At 39.0% G+C, this 12811-nt stretch overlaps 1 protein-coding gene across 1 annotated transcript in view; it reads right to left on the bottom strand.

Annotated features, from left to right (window-relative positions):
- The window catches only part of PSMD12 (proteasome 26S subunit, non-ATPase 12), a 694608-nt gene that overhangs the window by 458199 nt on the left and 223598 nt on the right, over nucleotides 1–12811 (bottom strand). Inside the window, exon 3 of the mRNA XM_044085094.1 lies at nucleotides 1751–1879. Coding sequence (XP_043941029.1) covers nucleotides 1751–1879 — 129 coding nt within the window. The remainder of the gene's footprint in view (nucleotides 1–1750; nucleotides 1880–12811) is intronic.

Here is a 12811-nt window from a genome sequence, read left to right as displayed (position 1 = left end):
CTGTGTACCCTTGTCTGACTTAGCTTTATGGACAAAACTTTCTACATTTTCTCAAGCTCGTGATTTATTTTCCCATCAAGATCTCTTGTTAAGCTTTTAGAAGCTTTCAGTTGGCCTTTTAAAAATTATTTTTTCCTTCTAAACTGCTCAGAATCCTCACCATGTAAGAACTTATACAAAACAAAGGATTGGTAGTACATACAACCTGTCAACAATAAGCATACAGTGCCTGTTAATGTTCTATGTGATTAAGTCATTACAGCTGATAATGCCATACAAAATTCAGATAATTGCCGCCTTTCTGCCAGAAAGGTGGCAGTTAAAGTAATATTGAGTGAAAATATCGTGAAAAATACTGAGTTAAAATCTTACTAACCCTTAACTATCATTCTAACCCCTCACCCCTTTAAAACTACCCCACTAGTGATTTTTCTTTCCCTTTTTTAATTATTTCAACCTAATACTACCCCTCTAATAATCCTTTCTCAACTTTCAGCATTGATAGAAAAAAGCGTGTGTGCGTGTGTGTGTGTGTGTGTGTGTGTGTGTGTGTGTGTGTGTGTGTGTGTGTGTGTGTGTGTGTGTGTGTGTGTGTCTTGTAAATTACTATTTTCTCTCTGATAATGTAACTTCCCCACAATTTATTAGTCTGTTTCTCATTTTCTTATACTGTACTGTAATTTCTGTAAATTCTTGTAAAATACTGTGCAATCATAACATATGTGTGCAGCTCTTCTCCCCGAGCCTCTGGTGAAAATGGGTTCCTGTCCCAGTCGGACTTTCCCAGTCAACAAATGTCAATCAATCAATCAATAAATAAAATCTTAGCAAAGAAAATAACTTAAATTTGGAAAACACAAACAAGTAAGCAAAGATTTAGAAGCAGCAAGACCGTGAATACAGTACATACCAAAGCCTCATTTATGAAAGGTTCACATTAACCCATGCTTCGAGCAAGGCATGAACTGACTAGCACAGCGGAACTAACAAAGGATCCACAGCAGATTACAACTGTGGTACTAAGCAGCTGCCCACTGGTTATTTACCTCTGCATCAACTGTCCCAGAAAAAGCCCTCTTAAATGTGCTGGCTACAAGAAAAAAAGCACTAAGACAGGGTAAAATAATCCAAAGTTTACAACAAGTGTTTATACTCAACAGCTGTTGACTGAAAAGAAAAAGTGGCTTGGTTCTAACACCTCCAATGAGATAGTTCAAGAAAGGACAGTATTTCAGATGCAATTAATGGTTATTGCTAACCAATGTGGGATGCACATCTGGAGATACTGTGTGTAAACGTCTACTGCACTGACATTTTTCCTCGTCACAGTACACCTATTGAGCAATTTGTACAGACAGTACATTTTTTTCTGCCAGAATGTAGTTTAAAAAGGACAGTTTTCCAATACTGTTTTTTCAATACTACAAAGGCCTACCACATAACAGAAAGGAATAAAGACTCCTCTGTATACTTTACTTGAAAGGCATTGTGAATTAACCAATTACCTATTTAACTGCTTTCTTTGCATTACAAAACACAACATGTAGGCATAAATGTACTTCATACCAAAATGTATTTTACTAAAATGCAGACAAAAATCTGTCGTGGTATCTTAAACTGCAAGATAAGTTATGTTGCAAATATCTTTGTTCTAAACTTCTGGATATGACAGGCTGCACTGTAAAACAAAATTGAAACTTTATTTACTTAAAAGATCAAACCACAGTTGAAAATGGTATTCTAAACATACCTGTTTCAGCTGACTTCTCCTCTTTGACAAAAGTACGATGTTTTCATTAAGAGAATCCCAGTCTTTTGCTTCATAGCACATTTTTACTACAGCAACCAAGATGCGAGAAGTAGATGGCATGTCAGAAGCCTGTAGAAAAATTATAAGCTTTAATACCCAAACATTTATGAACGTCTGTCATGCAAATTTTAAAATACTAAGAGTGTGACTTTCCACTGCTAACATTCTCATTTCAGAAGCTGCTAGTGTTTTCAACCACACAAGTTTTAAATGTCTACATACAGAGGAAAAAAAAATACTACTCTGTACCTCTCGGAAAGCAACTGAAAACCAAAAGTATTTATTGCACAGTGGACTCAAATATCAACACCCTCCTTTTAAATAAATAATTTCATAGTACAGCTCTACATGTACTTGCAACTCTGAGCTGTCCTGTAAGTGGTCAACACTAAACAGTCAGCTATTCTCTCACTGATACTGATTCCCAAAAGCTTGGAGTCCCCCCAGGTGTGGGATAGCTATACTTAATTATGGGCGAGTGTGGGACGAAGTGCAAGAGGCTTGCCTCCTGTAAAAAAAAAAAAAATTAGTCTTAACCCGCACTTGTACAGGGCTTCAACAGACCCTGTTCTGTTCTGTCAGACCAAACACACATTTGCAGCTCCAATGTATCACAAATACCTGTTCAAGAGATCACCATCTCTTCGGCAAAATAAAACATGTTGGAGGGACAGATTTATGTCACAAAGAATACTGCTTCTATGGAACAGTCTTCCATTTCACATAAACCAAAGTACTTCTCTTTTCTCTTCAAATGTACTTTGGACAAATGGATAGGCAATGGTAAATTCACTCTCAGTTTAGCACCCTGTCCCTTGTGCATATGGGAACCATTTGAACGTCCCAACATATCCTTGTTTTGTGTATTTCTGTGTTATTTGTATGTAAAATATAAGGGATAAAAACTACCATGGGAATGTAAGGCTAAGTTTCTTCAGATCCTCACAGATCAATACCCTGGGTAAGTACCTGTAAATTTACATAGGTTAATACAATTTAACTTCAGCCAGTTTCTATTGCCCCATAGTGTGCGTCTGGCAGCTCTGAAGTAAACTAATGTAATAAATCACAAACTAATTAATTCATTTACCCCTGTTGACTGGGAAAGTCCCACTGAACAAAAGTCCCTTTTCAGTAGAGGCTTTATTAACCAAGCAGTCATGCTGACACTTACATTATAAAATATAATGGACCAGTTTGGCCAGTCCTTGGGAGATGAGTAGATCTTGGCCCACCTTTTTGGGATTGATGCCAGTCATGGTTTCTGCATGTATTTTAAGTCACCAGCCGAAGAACCACTCAAGAGACAAAACCTGGAAAATGAGAAGACCTCAGAAAAGATGAGCACTGATGAAGGAGGAGTGTCTAGACACCATTTCACTTTAACTTTAATGAACTGCAGTATCGACCTAAAGTTTGGGTCACAGGCAGTAAAAAGGCAGAATAAGCCTTCTAGTCATCTTATATGTCTGGAGTGGGAGACTTTTCTCAAATAGTTTCAGTGCTTCCTCTTGCACTTGGTCTGCAGAAATCCACTGGGATTTATTCTCTGGGACTAGTGGAACTATTTCTAAGTGTGTGGTGATTGGGTAAGCAGTCTTGATAGGTTCTGCTCCTCCTTCTTGGTCTCATAGATCAAACTTTTGTGTGGGATAGTAGTCCTTCTGTTTGGCCTAGAGTGCCATGCTCCACTATCCCTAACTAGGGGTGTACTCCTAAATACCAGATCCCAGGGGTGAGGAGTTACTCCAGTGTGCGATGCACAAGGACCTTGTCCTCACCATATAGGTTTGCAGTTATGTCCAAAAGTCAAGATTACCGTATGCTGCTGGCATAGGCTGGAGAAAGTCTTTGGGTTTTTGAGAATAAGTTCATATAAAAGAGCCTCAACTGGCATCGTTGGGCCCTTCCTTGCTAGAGGGGGAGGGGAATGGGGAGCTCCCCTCCATCCAGACCAACTCTGCCATTGACTCTGTCATTAAGTATGGTCTTTAAAGCACACTGCAATTCTTGGAGGGTCCTGGAGCTAAACTCCTCAAAGACTTCACACAGGGTATCAAGATTATTCCAAACTCAGTCAACCACCACATATGGAGTGTGTGTCCTGTGGGGGATTAACTAACCATGTGTTGCATTTTTTAAACTCAGCAAATCTATTCTTATGCACTAATCAGAGCAAAGGACACAGCTGATCAAAAACTGTTACAACCGACAAGAAGTTACCAACTGATAAATTACAACTGCCACCAAACAGTAGAAACCATAATCAGGTGTGACAATGTGAGGTATTCCCAGCTATGCAAGAAGAAGTAGGGCAGTAGATATGTAACATATCACTAATGAAATAATCTGACCACCATGACCGTTGGTCCATAAAAACTCCACAGGCTTTAATGTAGAAGAAAATGGTAAGTGTTTTCATGGTGTACCCACCGCTTCTTCAGACCATATAAATGCAGACCATATAACTTTTTTCTTCAGAAGGTTGTCATGGCTATAGGCACTGCTTGTGCTAAAAGCTACACCAACCATGTGCTATGTTATTGGGAAATTGAATAGATATTACAACATCATCCTTACTGTGAAATTCTCAGCTTCTACAGGCGTTTCATGGATGATGTGTTCCTTGTTTGTTCAGGGACACTGGAATTGTTTGAAAAATGTGTGGAGTTCCTTCACAGCACTACAGATTTTTTAAAATGTAGCCAATATATTTCAGATTTTACCACTGAACTCTTAGATGTAACTATTAGCAAAGACCTGTTTGGATGTTTTGATACTAAGTTATATAGGAAGCCTTGTAGAAAAAATGCATTATTACATAAGGACATTCAGGATATGTAACTAAGAGTATTATGAAAGGTAATTTACTTAAGAGTAATGAGGCACCATAGTGATAATAGTGAAAAGGAAAAAATATTTCAAACAATGAGACAAGAGTTCTTAGAAAGGGGATATGGTAGTAATGACACTGAACAGACTACTGAAGTGTGTAGACTTAAGGGTACACAAGGGAGACCTTTTTTTTTCTGAGAAAGTTACTGGCAATTACAGTGCAGCTAGATCCATTATTGAGAATAGGTTGGTCCCTACATATCGCAGCGATATTAACATTGTATGTGATATAGTGAAAAAGAATTGGCCATTGTCAATGGCTACTCCAGAATTAAGAAGGGTACTTAATACTATGCCACAGTTTAGCTTTAGGATAGGAAAGGCACCTTCTGCTGCAGGTCTTGTACAGCATGTAAGTATATCTGGAGCTGCACATCTTTTGTACAATCTGCTACAGGATCAAAGATAGACTTTGAGTTTTACGCTGACTGCAAAAGCAAGGATTTAGTTTATTATGCTAGCTGTGTTAGTTGCAGTGCATTTTACATCAGAAAAAAATTGTAGTTTTAAAGAAAGAATATTAGAACATCTGAATGACATCGGACATAATAAGAACACCAATGCTCTTGCAAAACATGTTTATAATCATGGGAAGCAGCATTATCTTTAAGTTTTCAGTGCTAGAGCTGCTTTTTCACAGTTTGAGGGGGATCTAAAGAATTATACAGAAAGAAGTGAATTAAAGTGGATCTTGCCTTTGCAAGCACATATTCAAACCAGGGTTAAATGGACAAGTTTCTTTAACACGTGTTGACGTCCCATCCCTTAAACATTGAAGTGAATGAGACTTTACGTATGCAAGTAGGTGTGTATTGGTATCCGTCTGTTGACTGGCTATTAGTTAAATGGGTGTTTTAATAGCTTTTGTTTGAGTTCTGGATTTGATTTGTTGACTAATTATGATATAACATAATTTGAAGTGGACTATTAGTGTATTAGATTTCAAATGTCTTTATATAACTTGTTTTGCTTGTTATTGTATTTATATGGTCTGAAGAAGTGGTGGGTACACGGTGAAAGCGCTTACCTTTTTCTTCTACATTAAAGCCTGTGGAGCTTTTATGGGCCAACAGTCATAGGGGTCAGAATATTTTACTTGTGCTGTGAATTTTTGTATTTTCTGACCTTGCCTGGTTGTGTGGATATGCTTTGATGTGTAACATATGCCAGCACAGCTAGCTGGAATTTTGCAAAGAATTACATGTCATTGGTATATCAAATGGATTTGTACAGATGCTTGCCTTGAAAATGTATTTATAGGATTGCTTGTATTAAACATGCACCAACAGTGTGTCCTGCTGGACAGAAGAAGAAATGCACTTGTATGTCAGACTGTATTATAATTATGAAATTAATACTGTAACAGAAGATAATGGAAGAGAAGAGGTTAACATCAGTCCAGCTAACTTTGAAAAATAGTATGAAATTAAAACTACTTAATGTAGGCCATAAAGACAGTATCTTACAGTTCCGATTGCAACCAGAGATGAAATGTCTGTGCCAGAGAATGGTTTATTAGCTCCTGCAGGAAGAGTGGAAGGGTTTTTATTGTTTTATGATTTCTAGAAGCTGCAACAGATCTTAGCAAAGTGTTATGTGTGTGTATTATTGACACACACGTGCAAGATTCTGGGTGAGCTGCTAAGAAAGGGGGTAGTATAGGAACCAGAAATCAGCTGACCAGATATGTGTGTTATTCTGTAATCCAGGGCAAAAATTACATTTTAGTACTAGATGAGACTGAATTCTCACAGCACTCTGTTTTTGAAACCTGACATAGAAGGATTCCGTACCCATTTCATCTTGCCTTACTTTAGATCAATCAGGAAAATATAGTAAGATTAGTTAAGTACTGTTTTTTTCTGCATCTATGTGAATCTATTCATCTGTGCTACTTCAATATATCCTGTGAATGAAACTCTGGTGTTTACTGTAAATAGGTACTGCATGTTTTCATGTTCTTTTATTATTTATCATATATATTTAAACTTTTCATTGTGGCTGGTCCCTTAGAGAATATTTTAACCTTTGAGAGTACTTAATACCTATTTGGTGACTATGTGGCCACTCCTGAAAGCCTTACTGCATTGGTCAAACACTATCATTATATTAATATTAATTTCACTCAGTAGAATTGGGTACCCTTGTAAGAGCCTTAGAGTAGTTGGCTTTAGAGTGTCTGGTGTGTGTGTGTGTGTGTGTGTTAGCAGCTTGGAGCAGAGACACAATTCACAGAGAGGGTGCTGCAGGATTTGGCTTGAACACTCGGCTGAGGACTCAACTCAGCAACTGTGCAAGTAGAGAGTCTCACTGGGGCCCTGGAAAGGGACAGAGAGAAATCCAGACCCTGGACTGTGTCTGTTCCCTTTGTGGTCTTAAGGGAAACTGTGCTTGATGCATAAAGCTGCATCTGGAAGTACTAGGTGTATCCATTTTTGTTTCAAGTGAACATCCCCCTCTAGTATCAATGGCAAGGATTCAGGCTCAATGATTACTGGCCCAGAGAAAGGATGTCGCATCAGGTTAATCAACAATCTGGTAAAACTACCTTAAAAAGCTTAGACAAATCTGAAATGCCAAAAAACACTCAAACTATTAAAAAAATACAAAATAGTGGTAGTAGTGGGAGATGACAAACAAACACTGCTTGCAATAAAACTATCAGAACAGTTTCAAGTGAACAAAATAGTTTTGACTTGACCAGAATTTAAAAATCAGTGCCTGAAAATCTCACTGGGGAGTGAAAACGTAAATGAAAAATCATATTATTAAGTGCCAGGAAGCATTCTAAAATTTAAGCTTTACAAGCAATGAGTGAGGCCCCATGCATTACAGGAGCAAAAGGAAAAGTTTTAGAACATGGGAGAGTCTTATGGTGCTGAGCAACTGTTACCTGTGGCTGCCAGTCCAGGGGATGAAATGGATGGACTGGATCATGCAAAGTCACCTCCTTAAACCACGTATCCATCTGGAAAGCAATGTAAGGAGTCTGGAGACAACTTGCATCCATCCTCCCAGGGAATCCTCCATTTCAAAAGATGACAACAAGAAATGATAACTTGATCATCCTGAAGAAAAAGTTCCCAAAGCTCTTACTTGAAGGACATAAAAAGGAGCTACTCAGAATAACAACACACATAAAAAGGAGCTACTCAGAATAACAATACAGCAGGGTTGTAAGGCTCACACTTAACCCCCCGCTGGTACAGTAAAGGATGCAGACTGGTCTGCTGTTGGGCATACCAACAACATGGCTAATGCTAAATAAACTTGTGTTAAGTACAGCATTTGACCTGCTGGGATGAAACCAAATTTGGGAGCAGCATAATACAGTGCTGAAAGCAATGCTGGAATCAATGTTAGGGAGACACAGGCCTGCATAAGGTGGGTCAGTACTAGGCCATCTTGATGCAACCAGGCCTACATTGGGCCCAACATTAGCCCACCTGTTACCACAGAAGCCAGCACTATGGCCAAAGAAGTGGGGAAGGAAAAAATGCAAAATATGGCATTCTGGCACCTGGAGTGCAGGACCGAAGGACTCCTGCTAATCTGCCATTTCAGAATAACTGTCATCACTAACATAAGAGCCACGTGCATGTCCCTCAAGAGTCAGAGAGAGGAGGGATCAGTGATATCTGCCTTTTCTGTATCCAATGAATAGTTCAGGTGAATTCTGCATGATCTCTGGCCAGGAGAACAAACTAAAATATTTTTTTCTGGAAGGGAGAAACCCAAGAAAACTAGGCAGAAGGCCTGAGTATTCTGATAAGCCTTTCCACAATAAATTACAGCTTTAACAAATCAATGTTATAGTAAACAAAGTTACTTGGGCTATATTCTGCAAAGGATATGACCAAATGACAAGCTTTTCAAAGCTTAAGGGTGCCTTCCATGTGTCCTAACTGCTAGGAGCTCAAGCAGAGAACTATATATAAAAGACAGAGCACCAAACGCTTCCGAGCTTTTTTGTTTCAAGAAGGGCGGCTATACCTATGAAAGGAAAAAGAAATGTTAATAGACATAAAAATGAGTAGCTAACTACGTACACAACGGTATATAATAACCACACCCTGGCAATACAACACAACAGCTACAAAGAGGAGGTTGAAGGGATGGAACAGCTACTGTAACAGTGATCTATTGTAACATTTACAATTATGGTTAAGTTCACTTACACAAAAGTGTACCATGTTCAACATTCAGATTACTGTTGTAGAGGCCAATGACATCTGGACAGACTGCCACAGCTTTGAAACAAAAGGGGAGGAGAAATTATAACAGTAATAATAATACTACAATAATAACGATGACAATGTTGTTAACGAAGTAGGCCCACTGGAAACACAGTCCCTTTTCTAAGGCTTCCCAAGAGCAAACCAGGAGCCGCTGAAAGATTTTCCTAGCAAAGGCTGTTCGGAACCTGGAAAAGGAAACCAGACAATAATACTTGTAACGTATGTACATAGGATCAAAATGCTGTTTCTGAATGCTTCTAGAGTCCACCCATTTCCAGAAAGCCACCAAAGAAGCCAAAGCTGTAGTGGAAAGGGCCCTAGCACTAACTGGAAATGACTTATGGTGACAATAGGAAAAAGAAACAGCTTGAGACAACCTTCACTGTCTGCTTTGACACTGGTTGTCCTTTGCTCTTCTCTTCAAAGTAGACAACCAGCTGATCAGCATTCCTGAAGGACTCCAAAACCACTTAAAGAATAAAAGAAGGATTGGTTCTCAAAGAAACCCTGTCCTTGTGAAAACTGAGGTAGGGTTCACTCACTAAAAGAGCTTGTAATTCAAATACTATTCCAGCCAAATCAAAAGCAATGAGTAAGAGCACTCCATGTTAAGAAACACAGATCAGCCTGATGAGTTGGTTCAAATGGAAAAAATAGTAAGCTTTTCAAAAACAAAAGTTAAGATTACAAGGAGGAGCCTCCTGTTTTGTTTTTTCAAGTAGAAAGATATGTAAATCCCTTTTTAAAGCTGCTTGAAATGAGGACAGGTAGAATGGGAGTTGGGGGGGATCCAAGAGCAGACAAGCGGAAATTACTTAACCTTGGCAGAGGAGTATGAAAGTTAGATGACAGTGAATCTAACAAATAATCAAGAAACAGACAAACCTTGCCAGAAAAAGAGTCTTGGTTTTTGGAATGGCACCACTTACACATACAAATTCCTAGCAGTACACTTTTTAGCCTCCTCCAATAGATGCTGCACATACTCAGAAAAAAAAGTGCCTAAAAGATTATCAAAATTCTATCGTCCAGGCAGTCAACTAAATAGTTGTCATGTTGGTGGTCTATCAAATAACCCCCGACTTGTGCGAGTAAATCCAGTCTGTGGGGGTCTCTCTGATGCAATGAATCCTTACACAGAAATTCTTTAGTTATCTGTTTGAGACGAGGCAAACAGCTCTACATAAGGCGTTTCCCACAGCTAAATCAATTACCGTAAAACTTCAGGGTTATGTTTCCATTCTGGTCTATCACAGTTCTGCTCAGCTTGCCTGCTACAATGTTTTACTCTGACAAAATGTATGTAGCCCAAAGACAAAAAAAATATTAGAAGTGCTAACTCCCAGGCTATCACAGCAGGTTTGCAAATGGGAGCAAAGATCTGGTAATCCCTGTTTATGTACAACATCACTGTGGTGTCATCTGTGAAAACTTGCAGAGATCCTGGAAACCAGATATGATTTAGGGTTTTCAAAGTATTTAATACTGCCATCATTTTTTGACATTCCTGTGCTTTCTTCTGTCAAGTGTGTTCCACAGACCTTGCTCTCCATACCAGGTCTGAAGCATCTGTTGTGACAGACAGAGGAGATGGAAGGGAGAATAGGAGACTGTATTCTAATAGAACTAGTCTAATAGCCAAATAACTTCTCGCCATACAAACCCCAACACAGGGATCTGAAAAGATAAAGGGTGCAGATGCCTAGTCTAGACTAATCAGAGGTACCACTGAATTCTTCTCATGGGAAGTCTGGCCATGGGAATCATAAGAGGCACAGGTGTCCCTCTAGCCTAGAATCCTGTGAAATTCCTTGGCAGATACCAGATTATGACTGGAAAAGCTTGAGAAGATCTTTCAATACATTTACATTTTGTATGGAGGAAGAAGAGCTCTTACCAAGGCTGAAGCTAGCAAATATGCCAGGAAAACTATTCTGTATGAAGAGATAAGAGAGGATTTCAGTGTGCTGACATGAAAACCCAGACTGAATAGGAGATTCTGTACCCTTGCCAAAGATTCTAGACAACTGGAAAAAGAGTCTACTAATATTAAACAATTGTCCAGCTTAGGAAAAATGTGAACGCATTGGTGTGTACTATAAGGAATTACTGGAACCAGACACAGCATCTTAAGTCTAGCTTTACGAGCTTATCATGAATGCTGGGAAAGGGACAAGAGGTTAAAGGGTCTGAAGGGATAAAGTTTAGAAGTTTAGATGTTAACAAAAACATTAAAAGGAGAAGTTGAAGCACAGGCCTCCAAGTCCCACCTTTCTTTGCCACCAGAAAAATCCTCAAATAAAACCATGTGCCCATCTGTGAGGAAGGCACTGTTTTTTTGACTCCTTGAGATGACATTTGTTCCAGAACTGGAGGAAAACCGGAATAGTTGGTGTATAGGGTAAGGTGAAATGTCCTGGAAAACTGGGGAGGGATTCCCACTGCCAAGGGTACCCCTACTGAAATTTTTTCTGCACCAATTCATCTGAAACAATTTGGTATGATAGATGAGGGTGTAGGCTCAGAAACAGGGAAGCGATTACCGGAGGGGAGGCTTGAAGAGGTAAACAGTCATTCTGACCTTGATTTTGGGAGGCCTTCCCTTCTTTTTGGCACCTGCCTATTACCTTTTAAAAGTCCTGTTGGTTAACTCCTTGCTGCTTGAACTGCTTTTTGCAAAAGGGAGCAGAGTTAGAAGGAAAAGTTTTATTTGTCTTAAAAAAGGAAGGCTGAATGATTTGGATCTCCCCTTGCATCAAACCTTAGGCTGCAGAAGGGCCAAACAAAATGTCATTGTCCAGGGAAAGAATTTAAACTTTAAGTTTTAATATCTCCAGGGTAATTCTGAGAACCTAACTAAGCAAATCTTCTCATGACTGACCCATAAGCAGCAGCCCTGGACATGGCATCAGCAGCATCATAAGAACACTTTACAGCATGTTAAAAAAACGTGAGAAGCAGATGCAAAAGAAGCATTTAAAGGTGGTTTCACTTTAGAAGTGGGACGATTACCAGTTAACTTTTTTTCACATTCTTGAAAGACAAAAGGAAAACTTTTTAACATATGAGCCTGGCAGTTTAAAATTCTGAATGTTCAAGTGGCAGAAGAATAAACCACCTTCTCAAATCTGTCAAAATGTTTTCCATCCTTGTAAAATAGAATGGGATTAACATGAGGCATTTGTCTATCAGAAGCGGTCTGGAAATCCATCTCCAAACCAGATCAAATGAGGGACAGCAGCAGGGTGAGATATCTCCAACTGTAAGACATCAGAATACATTTGCCAGGCAACAGGAATATCATTATGCACCAATTAAAAAATGTATTTCATTTTAAGGTTTCAGAAAAAAGTAAGTCTTCTGCAGGGAAATCTGAAGCCACATGTTCCCCAGAATCATTGTTTTCAGCTTGTGAAGAGACCCCTGAAACACAATATTTTCCCTTCAATCCTTGCTCTTCTGACTTGAAAATCAGGGTTGGAAAGAGAAGATATTCTTTATTTTCTATTCAGAAGTGGAAACAGGCTTAATGAAAAAGTACAGTTTTGTACCTACCATAAATGTAGATGTTCGAGGATCCACATTGCTGCAGTCCTAACTATTGGGTAGTCCGCTGTCCAGTCGGCCATGACCGACGTCATATCCTCAGTCTTTTCTTGCCCCAGATGTCAGAAGACCCTGAAAAGATAAGGCCAAAAACCAAAAACTCCCAACATACCTGCACCAAAATATATATATATATACAAAATATACAAAATTAGCAGAATATAACCTCACCTACACAACCACCCCTAAACACAGAGGGAAGGAGGTGCAGCAATGTGGATCCTCGAACATCTACATTTATGGTAGGTACAAAACTGTACTA

This window comes from Protopterus annectens, chromosome 10.part0 (assembly GCF_019279795.1).
Source record: "Protopterus annectens isolate FY-2018-M chromosome 10.part0, PAN1.0, whole genome shotgun sequence".
In the NCBI taxonomy this organism is placed as follows: Eukaryota; Metazoa; Chordata; order Ceratodontiformes; family Protopteridae; genus Protopterus; species Protopterus annectens.
Note: the sequence above shows the minus strand (reverse complement) of the source record. Positions and strands in the feature narration are given on the sequence as shown.